Source organism: Triturus cristatus, chromosome 4_1 (assembly GCF_964204655.1).
Source record: "Triturus cristatus chromosome 4_1, aTriCri1.1, whole genome shotgun sequence".
NCBI classification, from domain to species: domain Eukaryota; kingdom Metazoa; phylum Chordata; class Amphibia; order Caudata; family Salamandridae; genus Triturus; species Triturus cristatus.
Window position 1 is genome coordinate 1112054780 of NC_140585.1, and position 26180 is coordinate 1112080959.

The window sequence follows — 26180 nt, forward strand, 5'->3', positions numbered from 1 at the left end:
TATGTTGTCTCTTTAACTCAGTGCTAAGTGTATATTTCGATATTGCTCCTTTTTATTTTTCAGTATTGTGTTTTATGAATTTATAATTACAGTATATTCACTAGTTTGCTTGTTTATTCAATAGAGTTTCAGGCTCTAATGGTTTCTTCTACCCATACAGGATTTTCCTTCTCCCAATCCCCTCTCTCCCTCCTTTGCCCCTTTTTCTTTCACTCATAGGTTTTTTGTCTGTTGTAAAATTCAAAGTATTCATTAAGCTGTGATTTATCCTATATAATGTTACTTCCTTGTATGCTGCAATCTATTCTTCAATCAAATTTAAACTTAAAGAAAACGACCAGCAGAGGTCAGTAAAACACCAGTATCACTTTAGCATTCTCTAGATTCCACTCCATAGGAATTGTCTTCCACCAGCACTCAGACAATAATATTTTTTCAAATCTTGTATTTTCAGTGATATGACCACCGAAGGCCTTGATTTTAAGTTAAAAGCAGAAGTTTGGACTAAACCATTTGCAGCTGAAAGGCAATATTTCTCTCCATCTGTTCCCATACCTGCTGTGTCACGCAGTTTGGTGCTCACTTTCACACCATGTTAAAGAAAAGTAGATGTTTCAGTACCCAGGCTAATGTTCTGCATAGCTAAAAACATATAAGGTCTAAAAGGCGAGACCAATTGCATTGCAAATGCTTGTTATTCTCGCTGTAGAGATCTCAAAATGACCAAAATTATGCCTATGATATTATTTCATAGATGCTGTTTTACAGAAGTTCTATGTCCCCTTAGAATATTGGCTCAGCGCAGTTTAGTGTTTCAAAGATCACTTACTTTGCCTGCGCAAGAAGGAGCTCCATCTAGTGCTCGTTCCGGGGTGTTGCTTTACATATTAAAAATGCCATACACATTAGTTATACACAGCAATAACTTCAAAATCCCAGGATTCTTTTTGAAAAGTTGATGTCCCTAGCAATGCACTTTGTATTCCCACCTTTAAGAAGAATATCTGGGCAAACCAATGGGTCAATAAAAACTAGCCTACTGCTTATCGAAGCTTGGCAATGTGCATTGTTATGGTTATGGCAGACCAATTTACTTTCTTCTCCGTTTGCTGCACACAGGGCTTAGTCTACCCATTTGGTGTTAAACATTTCGTTTTATTGGTGTTATCACTGATTTTATTACTGATTTTTTAGGTCTCGCCTGAGCCAGTGCATGCGCTGATCTGGCGGGACATTTAGTGAGTAGGCTTTAGAAATCTTACCACAAGCTTTTGCTGGCCTAGAGCGTGCGGTTATGCGCATAGTAACGAGCATCGCTCAAGCAGGCGCCATCTGGCTTTCCTCTCGCTTGCCACTTCCAGGAGCGCGCGCGCACCGCTCGCAGGCTCACCTCCTGCTCTTCCTGTCAGTTAATAGTTAACTTTCGCGGCCGCGGGGCCGCGCTTGTGTTTTAACGCTTGTTTACTTCAAGAATCGGGAGTGTCATTGGCATGTATGCAAATCTAAAGCAACAAGCGAAGTGGCGTTTGTAAGCCTAGTCAGCTATCAGTAAAACAACTCATAAGGGCGATGCACACGGCCCTCTGTGGGACAGATGCGAACGCGCAACGGCTTCATCCCGCCTACTACAAAACCAAAACCTAAATCTCACGGACTGGGCTTGTCAGGGGGCGTGGCTCCCTCTCCCGCGCAGCTGGTTTCTGCCTTGAAAACGAAACTATGCCTGCAACTAAACAATTGGGAGCTTTTGACCGAAATAGCTGACTCACAGCGCAGATGGCTGCGCACTGAGGCGTCAGACTCAGATCCCGCATAGTTTTTTTGCAGTACCTGGCTGCAGATCTACCTCTGTCAGCTGTGTTTCTGAGTTAGCACCATGGCCCCGCGGCCACCAAAGTAGAAAATAAAGGGAGTCTGCGGCTTCTGCCACCAGCGCGAGCAGACCCCGGTTAGCGGCATCCTGTACAATACCCCCGATGACGAGGTGGCAACTCACTTCAACTGCATGGTAAGAGCTAGAGGTGTGCGGGGCGCCGAGGAGGCGGGTTCTGCGCTAGGCGCTAGCCTGCACTAGAGAAACCACATGTCCCGGACACTCACAGCTTTTCAGTTCCCGGCATGCCAACACTTTTTACTGAAAAGACACATTGGTTAAAGTATTATGCGTGCTCACATTCTCTCTCCTAAGCACTGTGTTTTAAGGCATTCCCTGCTGCGCTTCCTGGCCCTTGCCTCGTTCATGTAGCATTGTGGCAGGCATCGAAGAGCTGTGATCAGCAATTGAAGGTACTCCAGGACAAGGTTACCAGATTCCAATACACAGGGCGAGGGGTTTATTTCGTGGATCATTATTTACAATACATTATTCAAATCACTTTGGACAAAAATGACAATTTTTTATGGTAAATCAAGTCTTGAAAAAGGGCTGTTTTTTTCCTTTTAAATTCAATCCAAATAATTTCCTTTAATATTCCATACGTATTTCTTCACTAGCTCCTCCCGCAAACGTTTTATAATTTACTTTCTAGTGCTTGCCATTAGAAAACCATGACTACACACCCCAAAATTCAATACTACGCTGAACTCGACCCGAAGGGGTCGGAGCGTTTTACATGAGCGCCAGTTATGTTGCAGAGTGGCACACTCATTTTGTTAGGCACAGGGAGATTAAGACATTTGCTCAGAATCACAGGGTGTTGAGCATCCCTGCAGAGACAGGAACCCTATCCCGCAGCTTCAAGCTCGACAGCTCGAGCAATTAGGCCACATCCTCAATTACATTGTGACATGGGAGATCCACAGTATCTTTTTTTCCTTGTGCTTTCAAAACCTGAAAAAAGTTCTCCGCCACTAAAACATTGGTGTTTTGTGTGTTTCGTATGTTTAGCTTGCCTTATAACTCCGTGGATGTGTGCTGTCCTGTGTCAGTGATTTTGCCATGTAATCCTTCTCTGTTCAGGAATGATACCAATTTCTAGTTCTACTTATTTGTCTATGGTACATACAAGAAGAAATCACTTTTAGATTGGTTCTATAGCTGTCTTAATGATCCCTGGCTGATCGTTAAAACGAAGAAAGACAATGTTAAACAAGCATTGGCATAACCAATAGGTTTCTCCTTTGGGACCGTAGAAGTGTTTAGCTATGCAACAGTTGATGTGGTTGCACCAAGAATATTATGCTGCATAACTAAATACTTATAAGGTCCCAAAGGCGAGACCTATTGGCTATGCCAATGCTTGTTGGTTTTATGTAACATGCACCATTAAAATTAAGTGGTCTGTGTGGGCATGGATGTTCCTAGGTTGTGGTATGTGATGTTCAAGTGCCTGAGTATGGTGGCTCAGTGGACTAATGCAACCACTCCAGAAACCTATGTTTGATCTTATGGCCACAGGCTCCCATCAACCTTCCATCCTTCCAAGGTCGATAAAATGAGTACCATTGAGGTAACAAACACTTGTTATTAAGCGCCAAGGGGTGAACGCAAATACACATAAAGCTAACTATAATGTAATTTGCATTTGTCACAGCACCCATGCAATAATGCATTACAACTGGTTACATGGGCATGATACCAAAAACAAATGAGTTATATTGTATCAACCAACTCTGAAGGAAATCACTTTCCAGTGTTTGCAGGTACGTGACATTGCTGAGCGCAAGAGAGTATGCACATTTAAGAATGATCTACTCAACTCAAAGTAGTTTTAAGGACAGAGTACGAGTTGCCTGAGAGGTAAAAGCTATCTTCTCAGATTTTGGGCCAGAACACACAACTCGTACTAGTGCCAGGAGGTTCCTCACTTACTGTGCAATCTTGCACTGATGTTTCCTCCAGCAACCATTGGAAATATCCCATTTACACCAAATAAACTGTTAATGATCTCTGGAACAAATGTCAATTTAAGACATATCTGCCCACTACAGATGCAATATACATGATCTGGCCATTGTGTTTCATAATTTGTTTTTCCATGAATTGTACAATTATGACTATTAGCAATACCAAACAATCTCCTTGCGATTTACATTTACTATGAATTGTCAAACACTATATTATGTACATGAAACACAAAATGACAAAATAAATATATGCAGTTAAGGCTCAATCTTTGTAGGAGTGGCTTAAGCCATTTTGAAAATAGCTGGATAAAAGACACACAAACGAGAGGACACTAGTCTAATCTTTCAAACCAGAACCAAGTGGCATTGTGAGATAAAACGGTTTAAAGAAAACATGTCTATAATACATTACTAAAGGTATTAATTAATGTAGAACAAGTAAAGTGTTAACAAAAATACTACCTTTTGAAGTTGTATCTAATGTCTTCTTCAGTTTTTCAATTTCCTCCTTATGTTTTTTGTTTTCTGCTTCAACTAGGTAGTCATTTTCGTTTCTTTTATTAACATTTAAGGCCTGTGCAAAAGAGGGTGGGAAGTTTAACTTTTCTAGTTTAGATAACAATTGTAAAAACAACATTTCATCCACAGTACACTTAATGTGTAGACATTAGGTGAGCAGAGAGCATAGTAAAATGTACGAACTACAGATTGTGTAAACCAATGTCCTTTTTTAGATGTATTTACCTTTCTTCCTCCATTGCAGGGCAATTGCCCATAGTCCTCTCAAAAGGGCTCATTTTATAGAATATACAGTACACCCAATTTGGTTGGACAGTAGACTGTATTTGACTGAGGCTGGTCACTTCTAGTTCTGGATCCACAATGTGACATTTGCGAGGATCCTGAATGGCAAGGTGTGAATTTGCGTAAAAACATCCTGGCGCCTCCAGTGAGGATGAAATTAAGATGTTAAGAGGTACTGCTGACAACAGTGTCATTAGTGGGCAATGGCAATGAGGTAATCGTCAGAGTCATCAATGGAGCGATCTTCACTGAATTTGTCATCGTGGTCATCGCTGACTGACCAACCCTCAATAGGGTCTTCATTGCTAATGATAGGGCCTTCATCATTGGTGACTTTGTTACTTGGTGGGGTGGGTTGTCTATGATGGAGGCAGTGTCTTCACTGGCAAAACACTTCAGCTTCAAAAATACTGCCTCCACTGTTGACTGCAAACCACATCGAGGCAATTTCTCATCAACAAGGTACCAGCCAAGGGGGACGGTACAACGGTGCAGTCGGAAACTGTATCAGACCCGCTGAGCTGTATTTGAGGGCCATCTTGTGCTCTGGGTGCTTTTCCAACAGCATGTCAGAGGAACTCTGAATTTCTCCTATTGAGAAGAGGACAGAGACTTTTTTTTTTTTTACAGAATTCCAGCTTTGGAATTTCTAAATGTTTCCACTACTGCGCCACTTAGGAAAAGTACTTTGTGGAGCACTGCACACAGAATCATCCATTTAAGGTGGGAACATTTTCTCCTCATGAGAGGCAAAGACTGCCCTCTTTCACGGCTTCTGATGATTTTTGAAGGAAATATCTGACAGATCTCAAAGCAAGAGACTTTATGCTTGGGGTGGAAGAAATGCCAACATAATTGCTAGACATAAGTGAAATTTCTACTCTTGTTCAGAAAAAAGTTAAGTAACCCCAGAAACAAGTCACTGTACCGTGTGGCTGAAGATAGGGCTGGCAGAAATCCAGGGACAGTGAACGAAAGGTTGAAATCCTTGCAATGTAGAAAATGTGCCAAGATAGATTTTAGAGAAAGTGGTCAATGGTTACTTGACCTGTTTTTGGGGCCTCTCATAATCTCTTACATCCAACTCAAACCGGAAGAAAGAAGTAGAGACTCCACTGCTTAAGTTTGGGTGGTTTCTAAAGAGGTAGATTTGTTAAAGAAACAATGTTGGTGAGTCTATGGTATTTTAACACTGTTTATTGCCATTTAAAAGTACTAGGGATTCAAAGCCTGATGAGGGGGAATGAGTCAAGCGTTTGAATGTACGAAAGATCAAATACTGGGAATGTGCAAAGTACAACCTTTAAGGATTTCTAATAGGTAAAGTGTTAATGTTCAAATAGGTATGCTTCTGTTACTTTATTTTTAAGGAAACCTAATGGTCAATATTAGACTTTAAAAAAAAAAAACATTTTGTAAATGAAAATGCTTGAGACTTGATTTACAAAAAAACCCAGTATGGGTGGAAATTTACATCTCTATCTGAACACTTTCACAAACATTCCAAGAAGAACCCTTGGGAACTTGTACCACGGACAGTGTTCCAGACAGACATACTACTAAAAATGTAATGTTTATTTATTTATTTTATTTACAAATTCTTATAGAGCACATGGCTACCCACAAAATGGCTTCCCCGCACTAGTAGGACATGCTAGAGGGGTGACATAGTGCTCAGGTAAATGGATACATTTTTAGTTGCTTTCTAAAACTGAGCAAACTGCTATTGGCTCTCAGACCAATTGGAAGGGAATTCCAAAGCTTAGGTGCCAGGTAAGCAAAAGATCACCCTCCACTTCTGGTCCTTTTTATTCTGGAAATAGCCAAAAGAAATTGACTGTTTGACCTGAAATCACGTGTTTTCTTATGCTGAGCAATGAACTGCCTCAGAATATGTGGTTTCTGGGCGTGCTTTACTTTATGTACAATACAAAGAGTTTTAAATTCAATTCTCTTCCTTACCGGCAACCAATAAAGACTGACCAGAGCCGGGCGCACAGATTGTGATTTGGGAATGTTCAGCTAAGTTCTAGCAGCAGCATTCTGTATAATCTGCAGCTTTCTGAGGACATATGCAGGGCTGCCAAGATAAAGTGAATTGCTGTAATCCAAATGAGACACTGTAACACTATTCTACGGGTTTCAATAGGAAGCCATTTAATTGTCTTCCTAAGAGCTCTTAGAAGGCCAAGGCACGTTCCTGCCAATTTCTTGGCCTGAGATGACATGGTAAGGGCCTTATCTAGGAATACTCCCAGGCTCTTAACTTCCTCTTTTGGAGAGGGACAATCACGAAGGCAGATTATCCCAGAGGCAGGGGCTGTTCCCAACCCCCATAAACTCTGTCTTGTCGCCATTTAGTTTGAGGCGACTATTATACATTCAAGTATTCATCTGTTCCATGCGTGCAGCTAAACTGGCCTCAGTTTGGCAGATGTTAGATGCAAGAGAGACAACAATCTGAGTGTCATCAGCGTATGAGACTACTGTGATACCTGCTGAACAGAATGTCCGCTAGGGGCACAGAAATACATTAAAGAGAGTGGTGCTCAAGAACGAGCCCTGGGGCACTCTGTATTTAAGCTGAACGTCCTGCGACAAGCAAGGTCCCTCCCTGACCTGGGAGCTTCTGTTTTCTAGAAAGGAGGTCTGACAATTTAGCTCATTACCCATGACTCCTAGCGCCTCGTTCCTACTTTGAAGAATAGGGTGGGAAACAGTGTCCAAAGCTGCACTTGAATCCAAAAGGATTAGCGCAGCTGAGCCACCTTGATCCAATGTTCTCTTAAGTTCTTCCGTGGCTAGGAGAGTAGTCTCGGTACCTTACCCCGGTCTAAAACCAGTTTGAGTTGGATTTAAGAGATTATGAGATTGCAAAAAACTGGTCAAGTACCCACTGACCACTTTCTCTAAACTCTTGCTTACACCAGGAAGCAGAGATATAGGTCTACAATTCTCTGCCTTGTCACGATCCAAGGAAGGTTTTTTCAGCAATGGACTGACAACCGCGTGTTTCCAGCGGTCAAGGACTTGTCCTTTTTTTCAGCTAATGATTATATTGATTGGCCAGGGCTGATAAAATGATATCTCCTCCTTTCAGCAAAATGTCTATAGGGGAAGGGTCTAAGGGGTATTCAGATTTAAATGTCTTTGCTACTTCCCAAATAACATTGCTTTTTAACGGAGGGAATACTAAAAAGGTAGGTGTATCTTTACTAACTGTATTACAGCCATTAGTAGCTGGATGCGGATCCCGTTCAAAGTCACTTCCCAGGGAGTCATAAATATGACTGACTTTACTGATAAAATACTCATGCAACATGTCTTGCAGGCTCCAATCCAATCCCATTCCCCCAATCCCAATCCCCCCCCTTATCCCTGCCAAATATGGAAGTTATCTAGTCCCCTTCCAATACTGGAAGGGGACTAGATAATACTCCATGCTCTGGCTGGAGTAGCTTTCTGACTAATTCCAGGATCGAAGGGGCCAGATCTTGGGTTGTGCTCACAATTGTACATGTTTGTAGCATTCACAAACTTATAAGGCAAACAATGCTTTGCCTTGCCACACTCCTTACGTGGGAGATACTACTGCGGATTTCTCCACACATGTGGAGCAGATATCTGCAGTAGTAAATCCACTTAAGCCCGACAAGAATCGCTTTCCGAATTCCTAGCAGAAGTAAAGGAGGTATTCACCCCTTTGTGAAAAACGTCCTATATAATTATAGTTTATGTGAAGGAGAATCAATTCAATTCAATGGTACAAAAGATTTACGTAGACAAAATAATACCTGTTTCAGCTTTTCATTTTCCTCCATGTATTTTTTGGCTGCTCCATTTGCATGGTCAACTTGGGTCTTCATAGCTCCATTACTCGCCAGCTCATGTGCCAGTTGTGTTATTAAAGTAACAATACGTCTCAACACACTTAAGGAAAAGGAAAAAAAACATCAAAGGATGATCCTTTTGCATCCGCTGTAAATATCAGATTCTGAAACATGGAGACTGACTATTTTCATTACATACAGCAAAAACTAAACTCTGTCAGGCAGAATAGATATAGAGACAGTATTATACCACTGACACCAAAGAAGACTAAAAAGCGCAAATGCCCATGTATATATTTTTTTAAAACAAAAGTTTTTTTGCAGGGAAAAATGGTCTCTGTAGGGCACGCCCAAAAAGCTGCATTTCAAATTCTTGATAAACTCCATGAAAATTCCAGGCTGTCCTAGGACATTTGTTTCTTCTCAAGAAAAGCGTGAGCAATAACCACTACTTTATTGCTAAAAGTACGCTCATCTGGAAAGATTGCCATCAGGGATAACCTCCTACAGCCTCTTCTGAAACATACCTTGCCCAGATCCTCACAAGGCTTACACACCTTTCTGTGAAATCAAAAGATCCTCTCTGATCTGTCTGATGACACTGGGTTTCTCAAAACACCCTTGCCCTACTTCAGTATTCAAACAGATTAGTAAGACTTTCTTTCACCCCTTGACCCTTCTTTTTTCCAGAAAGCCGGGTCGCTAAACAAATAAGCTCTTACCTCAATGATAATAACTTGTTAAAGACCTTTCAGGAAGGATATGTCCTGCTCACAGCGGTGGTGATTAGGTCATCCACCCTTTAAAATCTTAGATTTAATTTAGATTTCAGCCAAGTAAATATTTTAATCGTACTGGATTCATCTGCTGCCTTTCACACGATCGACCCCAATACTTTGCAGGACAGTGCCAAGGTGGTTGGTAATAATGGGCTAGCCCCACACTATCTCTGATCACTTTTAACCTGTTGAACCAAATCAAATATACTTCATTTGGTTTAAAACATGTAAATCATAAATGACAATAAAAACAATTCAGTATAAATAAAACACAATTTCATTAAAAAAATACTTACAAGTTGCATAATGGACCACATTGAGGGCATCCCAAACTTCATACATTGCACAATAAAGTGCATAGGCCATGCTTAAATCCAGTACATCAGTTTAATATTAGGCTACTCATTCTAACTGCAATTTCTTTTTTTTAAAGCAACATAATACCAAGTTCCAATATCAACAACATCTGTAAACACAACAAAGCAGGCTTAGCTTGACTGAAGTTCTAATCGGCCAATAGTGGCTATAGGAATCTTTTGAGCAAACAAGAATAGAGAGATCATACAAAAACAAAATGCACAGTGCCTTGTATGGATATACCATCGAATAAACGGGGAACATTGTCTGCCTCATAAGCCCAGCACTTGGGTACTCACAACATATGGTGTATTAAGTTAAACCTAAAACGGGTTAACAAAAAACGATGGGTATGTGACATCCCATAAATAAGATATGGTTCCAGAGAAAATGTACTTTGAACCAAAATATAAGATCTAACATAAGGCATGGGCAAAGCAACAGATTCCCTTCTGTCCGCCTTCAATGTCATCAAGGCTTTCTTGATGCATGTCTTGTCTCCCTTAACAATGGATTCTGGTTGAGAAACAAATCTGGGCGTACTAGTTTGTGGAAACCATCCTTGATGACAGTGGGATCTGCTCTAGCAATTTGTGGATCCTATTACCATGATGTCAGAGTTGGTTAAATTTGTATTGGGGTCATGGCTGTCCATGAAGCCAAGGAAGCTGTTCAGAAACCGCTGGAACCCTAAAGCAGTTCTGGAGAACAGGACAGCGTTGGCGCCGTAAAGTAATAAAGGGACAGCCCGACAACTCACCAAGGGTAGGTCTTACCCTTCCACTGTGAGTACCTAATCCAGATTATTAGCATACAGCATAAATAGGAAGGGAACTAATAAGCAGCCCTGACTGACACCACTTTTTAGAGTGAATCTCCTCGTACACTCAACCTTAAGACCATAACAGAAGCTGTGAGCTCCAAATGTAGATTGTGTAAAAAAGTATCAATCCCCATGCCCAACATAATATTCTAAAGCTTGACCCTATTAACACTGTCAAAGGTTGAATTCAAAACCATAAACCCCAAATGAAGTAAGTTAGCCAGCTTTTGTTCTGGTATAATAGGCTATGAGCAATAAAGATTCAGACATTGGTCCACCGTCCCCTTCCTGGTTTGAAAAACATATTGCACATCAGTCAAGACAAGATGATCATTGACCCCCGTAGTCAGTCTACTCAATAGCATTTTAATTATCAACTTGACCGAAGAATAGATCAAGAATTAGCAACATGCATCGTTTTCTTGGCATTTTTTAAAGACCAGTACGATTACGGAATTGGTCCATGAAAGTGGAATTCGATGTCTGATGGTTGCAATAATATAGAGTGTTAAAAGTGGTGTCCATAAGTCAGCATTGCACTTAATCACTCAAGAAGGACTGTATCTGGTCCTGAGGCTTTATTCTTTAGCAAACGTCTGAGGAATCCCTGACCTCCAAATTAAATATTAACAAAGGGGTCAACAACGGGGAAGACAGTGAGTTAGCCAACAGAATATCAGAGAAACAGTTGGAATCATGGGCGTCATAAATAGCTGCAACACACTCGCGCCAGGTTTCTGGGGTGATATGCTGTGATACAGAATTCATCGCTAGTGTAGCAAAAATGGGGCGATTAATATTTCCCAAAATGTAGTTTAGTATAGTAGAACATGATTCCATTACATCTTCCCAGGCCTCTACCTTCAACACAATTTTCCTTTTGTTAACGGCTATATTATAATCAACGACAGGGGATGACTCTGTCTTTATCCCTAAGTTTCTACTTTAAGGCTTCCAAAAGTTTTTTATGAGAAATGGAACAGGAGTGATCAAACCATCGTCGTGAAACTGGGGCTCTCTGTCTAGTGGTAGTAAGAAGCAGCCTCACTCTGTTGCAGACCAGGATATAATATTTTAAAATGTACTCATCCGGGTCGGAGATTAAGAACAGCAGCCCTGAGAGATCCACACGAGGAAAAAGGGCTCTAAAGGGATTTTAGTGTGTCGGAACTTTATCAGTAATCGAGGGCACCAACACAAAGTCCCCAAAAGCAAGTAATGGAAGGTAAATCGAGATAAACACGGAGGGAGAGAGCCGGGATGAGCGGCAAGATGGCGATCAGGAGAACGCAGAATCAAAACTGAAAACTGCAACACAGAGGAAAGGGGGCCAATAGCAAGCGACAGTGCCAGCGCCAGTACCAATAACCTGTTCCGGTGCACCATGAAACGGTCAGCCTAACCCAGAAAAACAGCGAGCTGGAGTACATATGCTGACACACAGTGAGCTGCTGTGAGAAGGAAGGTCACAGCAACAGCGACGTACTGGTGACGGAATAGAGGCTGCCAACACCCCGACTCTGTCTGGTAATACCCCAACGTGTGCACGAGTTATGAGGTATAGACCAAGGGATTTTGAGCATGAGGCAGCGTGGGGCAGCACGAAGAGAGGGTCTGGGGGTCCAGCGTTCCGTTAAGGAAAACAAAAAATAAAAAGCGAAACCGCCGTAGCCCAAAATGGCGCTGGGACCAACGTACTAAAAGCGGGTGGAGAAAGCGACATAGCACCATCAGCCACACCAGCAACACACCCCTGTAACTGCCTGCACCTCTGAGCAGCGAAACGATTGACACGCGGAGGGCAACAGCGAGAAGGTAGCGGCGGCAGCGAAGCACAGGGAGGCTGACTGCGAGCAGGTGCTGACTGTGTGCATGGAAAAGAGTGAAGGCTCCAATCGGAGGGTGTGTAAGACGGCGGATAGAACGAACAATTGCATGGGAGCTTGAGGTCCAGCGGGAGCTTGAGGTCCAGAGGGTCTTTCCGGAAAAGGGGAAAGTGAATCCGCCATAAACCCAGCCGAACTAAAATGGTGTCAGCGGGACCAGCCTTACTCTGATCGCTAAACCTCAGAGTAAGTGGTCAAATATGGGGCTCTAGAAGGAGTAGCAACTGAGCCAACATGAAGGAAAGAACACCCACACAGGTATCTGGGGGTCCGGAGCTCAAATAAGGGAGTGAAACCGAAACCGCCATACACACGGTACAACCCAAAGGGGCGCGCCAAAAGCAGGAGAAGGTAACGGCATTGCAATATCGACCACACCAGTGAGTTGGTAATGCTCGTCTACGTCCCCACACACTGATGCCTCACTCGGAAAATCAAAAAAAAATATATAATAAAAAAAAAATTTAAAACACAGAGAGCGGCAAAAACTAGTTGGCGTGAAGAGAGAGCGAACACGCTGCCCGACCTCAACTGTCCAGTCCCCGCAACCTACCCAGTGACGCCGCTGAGCCTTCGGTGAAGGCCAACGGTAGAGAACGGCAGAGAACAGTAGAGAACAGAAACCATTAAACGATGCTGAGGTTCAACACTGCCTGACACCCAGAAATATCAAGGGAGGGGAGAAATAGGCTGCCGGGCTCTACCACCACACACCCACCAGAACTCTAGAGACAGCAAAGGGGGCCCAGGCCCCACAGGGGTACACAGGAAGCAGCATTCTAAAACAGACTACAGGAGACCGCTAGGGTGACAACAACAAGAAAGAGGGGAGTAACATAACAAATACACAGAATCACCGTGACCCAGCACAATTCTGGTGTACATCAGGGGTACCCATACGACAACCATGGCGGAAAGAGAATCAAGACGACAACAGCAAAAAAAAAAAAAACACAAGGGAGAACCAGCGATCTCGGATTCCCCAATTAAACAGAAGCCAGACATCAATAGCACCCTAGATATGATCTTAAAGAAGCTAGCAGAGGTCCACGACTTGGCTAAATCCACAAAAACCACCACGGATGCAATACAACTCGAGATCGCAGCAGTCAGGGCCGACCTACATACAGTCAATAATAGGCTCGTTGCAGCCAAACAGAGATTCAGTGATGTGGAAGATATATCCCACAGCTCAACTCAGGAGCTGAAGTCTCTAACAAAAATTACCTCATCACTCCAGAAACAGACAGTGGAACTTGAAGATCGTAATCGGCTTGGGAACATTCGTATACTAGGCCTCCCGGAGGGGTCAGAAGACCCAGCTGGTTCATGTGTAGCCTTTGAGGATCTGATCCGAAAAATTACAAATCTAAAATTTGACCGCCAATTTGAGCTGGACAGGGCGCACAGAGTCCCCACTTTTAAATCTTCAACAAGACAAGCAGGCCGACCTATCATCTGCAAACTGCTGAGATCACAGCGCACAGAGGCCATCTTTGCCTTTGCACGTTAAAACCACCAGATAACATGGAAAGGTAACAAGATAATTTTTACGCAGGACTATTCAAAGCCCACGGTCAACACCAGGAAGGGATTCCTTGCCCTACGCGACAAACTAAGGACCAAAAACATACAGTTCTCATTCATAGCCCCAGCCAAATTCAGGATAATCGACTCCGGAAGACAACACTACTTCAACGACCATAAGGAACTGGTTGCCTACCAAGCTGGATCCAGCAAAAGGAGAGCGTCATTAGAGCCGGCCACCGTGTGAACACAGCTATCTTACTAGACCACTTTCAGGTCCCACCCTTCTGGTGTCTGCGACGGAGACAATAACCACAATGAACACGCCAGCTACCCCAGTGGGCCATTTGTTCAAGAACAGTCATGCAACCACTAAGTACCTCAATTATATACACTCGTCTACCTCAATGGATACCCCAGTCTCCAGCCGCAGCCCATTAGGCACCCGGCAATGGCAAGACAACGGCACGGTATTCCTATGCACAGCCTAAAAGACCGTCTCTTTGCAGAAGAGGACGATACTCAGGTTTTTATAATGCGTAAAAAGGGGGACCTACAAAAGGCAGAGACTGGAGAATACTTAATAGATTCTCTTAGGACTACAGCTATATAATCCAACCAAAAGTTATTCTCCGAGAGATGGGACGACAATCCTGTCGTCGCACGTCCGATATACAAGATTGGTTGGAGGGGGGGGGGGGGGTTTCTCAGTTCTTTGCTTTCTATATTCTCTGCCTTCCTTTCCTTTTTCACCTCTTTCTTCGCTATAACCTGGCAGGCCCTGTTAGCAATCATTTTTGGGAGGTCTGACATATATGCATACGCAGACATATTATGTACACTGTCTGCAAAGCACTGAGGGTACGCGGATGCACTATACTGTTGGTGCAGGGAGCTTGAACAAATAGTTCTGCTTCGCATCTACAAGGCCCAAGATGGGGAAGATAGAACGGAAGCTCCCGCCACGTAGCATCCTAGATGATGGTCCACAATAACACACTCAATCTGGCAACAAACCTCAACATAGTGTCCCTCAATGTGAAAGGTCTTAACCACCCCATTAAGCGCCGGAAGGTCGTAGACTACCTAGCTAAAACTAAAGGAGATATAATCTTACTACAAGAGACCAAACTATTCATGGAGGATGCCAAACTAGCAAGAGGTAATTGGATCTCACAGACGGCTTGCTCACCTGCCGACAAAAAAAGGGAGGGGTGATTACACTGATATCCAAAAAATCCAACATAACAATAGAATCACAATCACCCTATAGCGGAGGTAGGCTTTTGGTGACTCACCTGAGAAGGGGGGAGGAGCTAATCCACATGGCAAATGTATACGGCCCCAACGCGGACGACCCAACATTCTGGGCAGAGGTGGCCCGCACGCTAGAGAGCTTCCCCCAAAGCAACCTCATGTTGTTGACAGGGGATTTTAACAAACCATTGGATCACATAATAGATAGACAATCCTCCTGTAAATATCACCCCACAAACTCGCATGCAGCCCTCCAAAAATATCTACACCAATTATAACCTAATAGATGCGTGGCGCCTCCAGCACCTGGACACAAGGGACTACACTTACTACTCTAACCCCCACAACTCCTACACCAGGATAGATTACATAGTAATATCGGTGACCCATACACATCTATCGAACATTCAGACATAGCTCCAAGACTAGTATCGGACCACTCATGTATCAGCCTAAAATTGAGCGGGTGTCACAACGAAGCCGTTCCCCGGAGATGGCGGTTTAACAGCGATGTGCTGTCGGACCCTGCTAACAAAAAAAAGGATTGAGGAGGCTAGAACGGACTAACTCAAATTTAACGACTCCCCGGAGACTAGCTCCAACACCCTATGGGATGCCCTGAAGAAAACGGTCAGAGGCACAATAATTGAGATTAAGTAAAAAATAAACAAGAGAACAAATTTGAGATAAGAACAGCTCGAGCAGGAGGTCAAAAGCCTAGAACTGGCCCATGCTAAGGCCATACAGTATAGCAAGCTCCTAACTAAACTAACACAGAAGAAGTACGAATACAACAAAATACTGAGTGAGAGAGCAGGACTGTGGATTAATAAATACAAAGCCCTCAACCTATGCGAGGCCAATAAAGCAGGTAAATGACTTGCCTCCTACCTAAAACACAAACGTAACCAATTTGCTGTCTCTTCCATCACAGACTCAAATAACAAAACCAACACAAAACACAAAGAAATCCTTAAAACCTTCCAAGAGTTCTATCAAGAACTTTACAGGAAAGATCAGAGCCTCAATACAGAGGTATGTTCAAGATACCTTGATAGACTCCAGCTACCAAAGCTAAGCACCCAAGAAACGTTCAGGCTAGGTCAAGAAATTAATATTGCTGAAATTGAAACGGCGGTCAAATCACTGAAAGACAAAGCCCCTGGGCTGGACGGGTTTACTGCCACCTTCTACAAGGCTTTCCTAAAACAATTGAAACCAACCATGAAACAGGTCTTTAACCACTCTGCATCTAGAGGGGAGGTGTCACAATCCATATCAGAAGCTAACATAATAGTCATCCCAAAGGAAGGTAAAGACCTCTTATCACCCAAAAACTACAGACCCATATCCCTTATTAACGTGGACTGCAAAATATATGCAAAAATATTGGCAGTCAGACTCAGTTCCGCTCTTCCCAAACTAATAAGCAACTCCCAGGTGGGTTTCTCACGTACTCGAATGTCCAATGACGACACACAACTTCTGTGCCATATTATGGAGCATGCGGCCACTAGAACAGAACCAGCAGTGGCCATCACATTGGACGCCGAGAAGGCTTTCGATAGAGTCTCCTGGACTTTCCTGGAGCGCTGCATGCAATCCTTCAACTTAGGAGAAGGATACATACGGATGGTTATGGCCCTTTATGGGAATCCATCAGCCCGTATAGTCGTTAATGGGTCACTCTCTGAACCATTCACACTACAACAGGGTACCAGACAAGGTTGCCCACTATCCCCCTCACTATTTCTACTAGCGCTGGAACCCCTCTTCTAAGATATCAAACTAAACACGAACATAAAATGGGTAGATATCAATGGCGCTGAAATAAAAGTAGCCGCCTATGCTGACGACATATTAAGAGTAACGGAACAGCCGAAGACCTCAATTGATGCCCTGATGCATACAATAGCAGAATACTCCGGGTTGTCAGGGTATAAGTTAAACAAGGATAAATCAGAAGATAAACCACTAAATATTCATTGCACGAGTGACAGCCTGGGGGGCGGGGGGTTAGCCTGGCAAGCGGGGTATATCAAATACCTAGGTAAAAAATTAGGTAATTACCTAATTGACACGCTACATCATAACGAGAAAATAATGCTACAGAAGATTAAGAAACTTCTAGACTCCTGGTCACCAAAGTTCATAATGTGGTGGGGAAGAATTGAAACTATTAAAACGGTGATCACACCAATGATCAACTGTCTGATCAGCATGCTCCCACTCCTCCCCACAGATGATTTCCACCGCAAAGTTGATATTCTGATCTCTAAATTCCTTTGGCGTAGGAAAAAAGCACGGATAAGCATAAAAAAACTAAGACTGGAGAAAAATCAAGGAGGAGTAAATCTAGCCGACTTCAAAACTTTTCAGCTAGCTTTTATAGCAAAACAAGTCTCATACTGGATTGCACCTCTGGCCAGCAGCACGCCGGCATGGTTACAGATTGAGAGGGCCATCCTAAACAACCTAAGCCCTCTCGCTCAACTAACAGCAAATAGATACCCCCATACCTCAAAGCCGATTTTTAAAAACACTAAAATCGCCCAACTAAAGGTAGATATGAAGCTAGAAAATAGCATCAAAGGTTCTAAAATGGAATCACTCTGGGCCAACAGCAAGATTCTTTACAAAGGGAAAAGTTTAGCCTTCGAATCATGGATCGAGAAAGGGATCTGCTATCCTTACCAATTAGAAACAAAGCTTACCCCATTACATTCATCACAAGCTAAGACAATCTAACTGACATCGAATTTTATAACTTTTTGAAAATCAGATCGACCTCATCGAAAACCAAATTTTCCACCTCGCAACCGTCAATCTCCCGGTACGTATCAAACATAAATAAATTAGGGCACCAGGTCTCACACCTCTACAATTCCTCCACCCTAAGTCCTCTAAACTTAACGTCAAGACAGTTGTCTATTGGAATAATCAAACTAAAACCACATACAACGATCAAGAATGGGCCACACTATGGGCCTCGGCCTCATGCAATAAGATTTCCCCAGTCCTCCCACAAACAAAATTTTGGCTGCTTCACAAGGCTTTCTGGACCCCTGCATGGTTATACTCATTAGGCCTCAGGGAGGAGGCAGTATGGTGGAACTGTAACAAAGAAAATGGGGATCTAGCACACCTTATCTTTTATTGCCCATCACTCAAAACATTCTGGGAGGAAATCTTTGCACTTTTAAATAAACTGTTTGACTGTACGCTAACAAGAGAATTCTCCACAGTGCATGCAAAGAATACACCGCATATCACTGGGGAAACCCCCATACTCACGGCTGCTATCACTGGTTGGGTGGCCCAAACACGAACACTATTACACACCCAACATGCTACACACATGGACGGCCTGCGGTATTACTGAAACAGAGTCGCTGCTCGAGGATGGACAACTAAGGCCCTTCCAAAGCCTCATAGGCGATCACGATCTGCCCCCTGGCCAGTTTTTACTTCATCGCCAACTACTGGAGAGTTATCGTCGATATCATGATTTATCGACTGGGGAACCACCCCCACATCCGGTCATCCACATAATCCTATATATGGGGGCGGGACGACACCTAACCACATGGCTCTATAAAGCCATAAGGGAGCTCACATATAGACCCCTAGAGTCTCTACGGACCACTTGGGAAAAGGAAATAGGCCGCCCCCTACATGAAAAAGAATAGGAGAGGGCTCTAGAATTCCCCAAGAAAGTATCCCGAAACGCACGCTTTAAAAACATACAATTCTAGATCTTACACAGGGCATACCTGACGCTGGCCCGTCTCCATAGATTCTATCCTGATACTCAATTTCCATGCCCCAGATGTCACTCACTGGCAACAGATTTCTATCATATGTTCTGGAGCTGTCCTCTTATACAAGCATACTGGCACTATATTCACAAATCACTCAGAGAGCTCACCGGGCGCGCACATTTGACCACCTGGTAATCCTGTGCACTGGGTATTTTCCGAAAACAAAAGCAACACAAAGTGCCCACTAGGTTTGCCTCATTGGCCATATTATTAGCCAAACGCGGCATAGCTATGCACTGGCGATCCCCCACAGGTCCCCCCGCTTGCGGCATGGGTGGGAGCAGTTCATAAATGAGCGGCAGCAGAGGAGGAAACACTGCGTGAGGAGGAAGTGAAAGGGTTACGCAAACTTCCTATCTCCATGGAATGGGCCTTATTATTGCACCAATTTAAACAGTCCCCGCCCCGACGACTCAGATCAAGGCACAGACGTATCCATAGCTCTGCAACCGTCAGACCAGCCTCCCAGTACACACTCCAGATCTCCCCACATGGCGTCTCCGCAGAATCGCTAGTGCATAGCACCATACCCCACACCTATCGACCAGATGTCAGACTGCCTCAGTCTAGCTGTCTCCCATGCTCCCGAATATTGTACAACTGCTCTGATCAATCTGTATGCCTCGCCCCGAACCATTCTCTGACAACAGTACCCAGAATTCCGCACCCACCTTCCCAGTTCGGTACCCCAGTTTTAGATGGCAATCACGGATCTTGGCGCCCCACGGTTGCCTGAACAATGGACTACTCAGAGTACGACTAAAGTTGTATCATTTGGTAAACAGAGTAGCACAATCCAATTTTCTGTATTCAAATGTACTTTGTCACTGTAATCTAGAAATGGCAATAAAAATGTTTAAAAAAAACCCAAGAGAATTCTCCACCCTCACCACGGCATTTATGAGCGCAGAACCGAGAGCAGTACACGATAGGGACCTTCTGGACCTACTACATGGTCCTCACTAACTGGAAAGACACAAGTAAGACATCGTACAAAGGCTGGTTCAACTGGATCACGCATCTTAGAGGAACAGACAACATGGCACTACAGAACTTGCCCGGAAACTGGCCTCCAGAAAGATGTGGAAGTCCCCCAACACATTCCTTGACTCTTTTGAGCCCCCATGAAAACGAGTCAGCCTGGCGAGTCACTACCTGGCACCGCTATGTAAGCTCCACCCTATCAAAGGTACCTAACTGGGCCCTACTGGTCCCAACCAATGTGGCCCTCTCGGACCTATAGGTATGACATGTACAACAACATCCCCACCGTATGTCAGACATAATTAATAAGCAATGTCACTCTCAGGTGCCTGTCCCCTATCTCTTCTTTCACCCCTTGCTTTCCTGCCCTTTTCTGTCTTCTTCCTCTCTTCTTCACTGTTACAACATGTAGGGCTTGCAAAGAATTATATTGTCTAAAAAGCGATTGGAATAACCTATGCTAACCCTCTAACAGAATTGCTAATGTGTTCCTGTATAAAATTAATAAAACATGTGAAATAAAAAAATAAAAAAAAATAATTGACTGGAATTATCTTATCCAGTGAATTCTGCAATCCTGATCCGTAGTAGATTTCCACTCACACAAACAGTTATTTGGCACAGAATTAACCATCCAGGAGAAAGTGGCACATGAGGATCACTAAGCACCTCAAAGTTCAGAAGAGAAGAGGCTAAGCCGGGACAGACAAATAAAGTTGATTGTGGAAGAACACCCTCTCCCCAAAGAAGGTAAGCACAATCTGAGTGTAATTCTTTTCTGCACCGACTGACTCGATAAGGACCACATTAAAATTGCTCAGTATGATATTTACCATTTTACCATGGGCAGAAGGCCTTCAATTTTTCTCAAATGATGGTATAGGTGACCACAAACAACCCTCTTGAACAGGGCAGGTGTTACATAAATGTGTATTAAAATCACCCAGTAACACTACCGAAACATTTCCCTTTATGGGGCAAGCATATCTGTCCAGCAAACCTCTTAATTGGGAAGTACTGGCATCCCGACTCAGGTTAGCATTGTACAAATTAATGAGTAAAACACTGCAGAAATTCGAAAATGAAAGACAGACTGCAAGTAAATTGGAAGAACCTCTGTCCAGTTGATTAAGATCATAATTTAAACTTAAATAACACCAAAAGGCCTCCCTTAGCTCTACCAAAGCTCGATCCTTATGCTCGAACAAAACAAAACAATAAAAAAACCTTGAAACCCTTCAGAAGCACACTGTTGGATATCTCCCAAGTTTCTTGTAAGCAAATCACATACATTTTTTTCAGAAACAAAATCTACTCAATGCCATGCTTGTTTGTTTCTAGCCCCACAACATTCCAACATAGGATGTAGAGAGTATCGCGGATGACTGATTTACAGGATCCATTGATAGCAGCATCACGATCATCGGAACAAGAACCTTAAAACAGTCAATCGTTATTGTTAAGGAACTCAGGGGTCCTGTTAGAAGTAAGAATATAAGAAGTAATGACCTTATCTGCTACTGCTGAATGATTAGGTAAGGGGCATTGATGAAGTGCTGAGGGAATGGTGAGGCCTATAGCAGTAACCCAAGTTAAGCAGTAAAACAGAAGAAGATGCGCATAAAATTGATAGATCCAATTACAGACAACTGGCTATGCGGGGATTGTTACAATTCACAACAATACTATCACCATACATAGTTTTTGTTGACTTGCCTAACCAGTTGTTAATGCTGTTAAACAAATTCAAATTGTTGCTCAGTCATCCCTCATATCAATGAATTGCTTTATTTTTCAGCTGTGAGTAATGTTAAACAGCCCCAGGTTTTAGAGGTGGCTTGTTGGCAAGTACTAAGACATAAGGTGTAGCAGCCGGCAGCAATTTGAGAATAAGATTGTTAAAACGAAGATCTCCACCTCTTGCAGCTAAATCAAATGACCTTCCACCAGCATTAACTTGTTTCTAAGACAACTGTTGAGTCCCAAGATACTTAGAAGGAAACATGTGTATCCACCCAAGCAACTGATGAATATCCAGAATTAGAAATAGTAGCTTTGAGTACAGAATCTAAATGGTGGGGATCAAGAGAGTGAGTTTTTTTCTGGCCACCCGCTTTCAGAAGTGTTGGTCCTTTCGGGCATGGGATTGAATTGACCGAACTGACGTTATGTAATGGGCCCCACAAAGAGGTTGGATGGACAGACTAGGGAGAGACATTGGTCTTGGTGAGAGCATCTTCTAGTTTACTAAGCCGATCATTGAAAGCTGAAAGGTAACAAATAATTACTTTCAACAGTTCAATAAAATGTCTTACAAACAAATCATCCACAAGTCCAAGTGTCAGAGCAGTGTCTTTTGATGTCCCAAGGGAGGCCACCGCCTTCCTTTTTTTTTTTAAATGGCTCAGATGGGGTGGCTAGGCCTACTGCTGGAGGCTGACGTACAGTAGCTTCCAAAAGGCATAAATAAACAGCTGGGGGCAATCTCAAGTCAAACTCTGCTTTGGGAACAGCACCTGCAGATGCTGAGCTGGGATCAGAAATACAATCAAACTGTTTGGCAACAGATTAACCTAACTCCAGTTCTTCTTCAACTGCTATGATCGTATTAGTTATTACCCCAACCGCGGCGGTAAAATAGGTTAAATTGTTGGAACCGCTGCACAGGGGTTTCTGGGGTCAATGCACCGGGGATGATTTCCATTTGCCCATATTTCAAATCTATAAATAAGTCTCAATGGAGCTGATAACCGAGAGTCCAATCCAACAACAACAACAAAGGGTATAATGATGAAACAGCCAGTGAGTCCAGGAACAATGTGTTGTCACAATAAAACTTTAGAAAACACCCCAGCCTAGTATCAAATAAACCTTAGATGCTGCGGAACTATAAGAAAGAAAAGAGCTACTAAATAAAAAGGAACACTCCACTCTTACTTCTGATGGTGTGGGTCCACAGAATACAGACATTGGGGGAGGGGAAGGTGACCCAGGATCGCCTCCGCCGGGCATGGACTGTCCATCCTTGGCCGCGGGAAAGTATCGGCAGAGGGCTCCTCCACCTGCCACTACTGGTTACTGCTCCTGCTGCCTGGAGCATCCTGGGACACAAGTCTCTATAGCAAGGTTTCAGTGATCCACAGTGTCTCTTGCGCCACAGGAAGGTGTCTGGCCTCATGTATCTGCAGGGGGCTCCTCCTCCTGCCCCTGCTTGGAGCTCTGGAGTATCCTGGGACACAAAGTCCCTACAGAAAGTTTCCTGCACCACTGGAAAGTGCCTGGCGTCTTGCATCAGCCGTTGGTTCATCCCTCTTTCCCTGCTTGGAGCTTCTCCGCCGCCTGGAGTATCCTGGGGTGTAAAGTCCCTACAGCAAGGGCGCATTAATCCGCAGTGTTAATACTGCCTCTTTTAAAGGGCAAAACCGTAAACTGTTGTGTGCCCCAGGGCTCTTCATTTTCAACTCATTTTTTAACATCTATGTTAATTGCTTGGGAAACGCACTCATAGAAATGGGTGCCAGACTATTTATGCATGCCGATGACACCCATCTAACTACTTGTGGACTTAAAGAGTAATTCTGCTTCCCATAAAGAATTCTGGTCAGTCATGAGATTAATAAGGCAATGAACGGGAAGGAATAAACTAATGCTACATTTTGACAAAACTGAAGTACTTTTTGTCACTGGTCATTGTGTCCTCTGCCTTGACTCCTATTGGCCTTATGAGATGAGTACACCAATTGTCCAATCTAAATCAGTACAAAAGGCTAGGAGTAAAAATAGATAAACTCTCTAGCAAGCCAGGTGTCTTCTGTGATCTCCTCCTGCTCTTATTTAAGAATCCTGAGAAAAATGGTGGAACTTTTATTCTTTGAAGCACAAAGTCCCATCATGGCTCTTTTCTCGATTATGCCAACTCGTTGTTTCTACGTCTTCCTCAGGATTTGCTTCAGAGATTACAGGTCATCCAGAATGCAGATGTACTTTTAGTCTTAGGGGCTCACCATTTTGTTAATGCTATGGTCCTTGCCATTGTATTGGCTTCCTATCCAACAATGATTTTTCTTGAAATCCCTCGGATTGGCTCACAATGCTGATTATAATGTATAGACTACAGTTTTTATACAGTTTCACTTACAGAAGTACTGTACAAGACAGACTACTGGTTCCCGAGTGCTTAGTAGTTCCAAAGATCTATTAGCAAAGAATAGATGGTAGCAGGTTTGCCATCCATGCCGCTAACCTTTGGAACACTCTTCCAGATTCACTTAGAAGTGGACAACCTCACCCTGTTTATAGGTGCTTACTTAAGACTAGGCTTTTCCGTCAAGCCCTGTCTTACTCTATCTCTGCTCATATCTAATAGCACCCGGAAACATATATATATATTTTTTTTTTTAACACAGCATACCATTACATTAAGCCTCAACAAATATATTCGCCCACTCACTATGGCGAGTCCTAACTTATCAGGCAAAATATTTGTAGGGCCTACAGACCCAGTCTGGGGAGAGAGCAGGGCTGCCAAAGAACAGGTGTTCTGTTCATTCAGAAAGGGATTGAGCAATATAGATACCTTTAAATCTTGTCGCATTTGCTGTACGTTCAAAGACAGAGTTCAAATGCCAACTTATGTCTTCTTACAGATTGCACATATTTTGTCCTGCAGATTGTATTTTTACTTTTCTTTCTCTAACTGCATAGTTAGAGGATTTTGCAAAGTACATAATCTGTTGGTCCTGGTAGTCCTCGGAGTCTAATGCTTCCTTGTGCTGAATCTAGAGTCCTGGAAAAAGTGGATTCCTAGCGCTGAAAAAGAAAGTTTAGGCAGTAGTCTTTTTTCTTTAAATCATTGCATTGTAGTCGTTTCTTGATTATTATAGTTTATGGCGACAAGCTAGTGTGATATAATTGCCTTGGGAAGTACAGGGTGGAATAGAAACAGTGTCTTGAGAGGGCATTAGGCTCTCTATCTACTTTTTTAGTAACATAAGACAAACAATTTACTTCATCCAGAAGCATCTTGTCCCATTATGCTTTTATTTTTTGGCTTGTGCTGAGGCACTGTTAGACAAAACAAGCACAGGCAACAGCAATATGTTTGGTCTCTGCAAGTGTACAATTGTTTAACTTTGCTTTTGCACACATATGCAACACACAAAAAAACCCATAAAAGAGTAACCCAGCAGCCCCAGGCACGAGACCTGGCACTGAAATGCACTCTTTTTTCTGGCAGCTGTGCACATGCAAAATGCTGTCATTCACAGTAACAGACAGCTAATCAAGTGGCTTGGCGGATTGTGAGCTAATAAATGAAGTGGCTTGACGGATTGTGCCGTTCTGTTTACTGCGATGGGTGAAAGCACAAAGTGAATGACACTTAGACTAATGGATGAAGAGAGTGAACACCAAAGCTCCTGTATGTATGTATGTATTTCATTAGACATTTTTCAGAAAACATGAGCTTATTGAATTCTCTAAAGCCGCCTTGAAGCCAGACCTAAGAATGCATTTCCCTTGACATTTAGCCTCTATTAAGGCTTTTAACATTTTAATAGTAGTATCCAGAATTCTGGCTTGTTGGGATCCAGATAGCTCTTTGCAGTGGTGGCTTGTATTTGCAGTTGGTGGTGGGAGGGAGACCAAGGAAGGGAATGAAATAAAAAAAAATGAAAATATACACTTAGCTGTCTGCTGCCTGCCGTCGCCTCCTCTCTGTCCTATTCACAGCTTCCACGGCAGGAAGCAGGATGCTCCTGGTTCCCAGCCTCCCGACAGCCAAACACAGCACTGCAATGCAGCGTTATGATTTGTCTGAGCGCCGTGGATCAGCGCTCAGCAAGAGAATGTGATGCTCAGCATGTTCTCCCAGAGGGCCATCCAAGCATTTATGCTCACTTTAGGGAGTTCAAACCACTCCTACACTCCCCTGCTCTGTCAGGAGAGTAGCCCTGCCTGTCCCGCTCACAAAGCTGCCGCAACAAGGAAAAAACAAAATGATTACGTTATTTTATTTTTCGTTTAGTGGCAATGCTTAAAAGCAGTTAGGTGACGCTCCTCCGCCTTAGCGGAGGAGTCGCCACTGGCTCTTTGTACAGAGTGTCCCATGTCTTTGAAGTCTCCTGTAATCATAGCTTCCTCCAGGTTCTCCTGTTGGACGACTTTGAGCAAATATTCACACCACATTCGGAGGGATACAAAAACTACCAGCTAAGCAATTAAGGCCACCATCAAAGTGAGGATCAAAAAAGGAAATGTGGAAATGG

General features: G+C 43.2%; 1 protein-coding gene across 3 annotated transcripts in view; it reads right to left on the bottom strand.

Moving 5' to 3' along the window:
• BCAP29 (B cell receptor associated protein 29) overlaps window positions 1-26180 on the bottom strand; it is a 284369-nt gene that overhangs the window by 119029 nt on the left and 139160 nt on the right. For all 3 annotated transcript variants that reach the window (XM_085654121.1, XM_085654119.1, XM_085654120.1), the window contains exons 5-6: window positions 8445-8580; window positions 4309-4420 (exon numbers count right to left, since the gene is read on the bottom strand). In XM_085654121.1, coding sequence (XP_085510247.1) covers window positions 4309-4420; window positions 8445-8580 — 248 coding nt within the window. The remainder of the gene's footprint in view (window positions 1-4308; window positions 4421-8444; window positions 8581-26180) is intronic.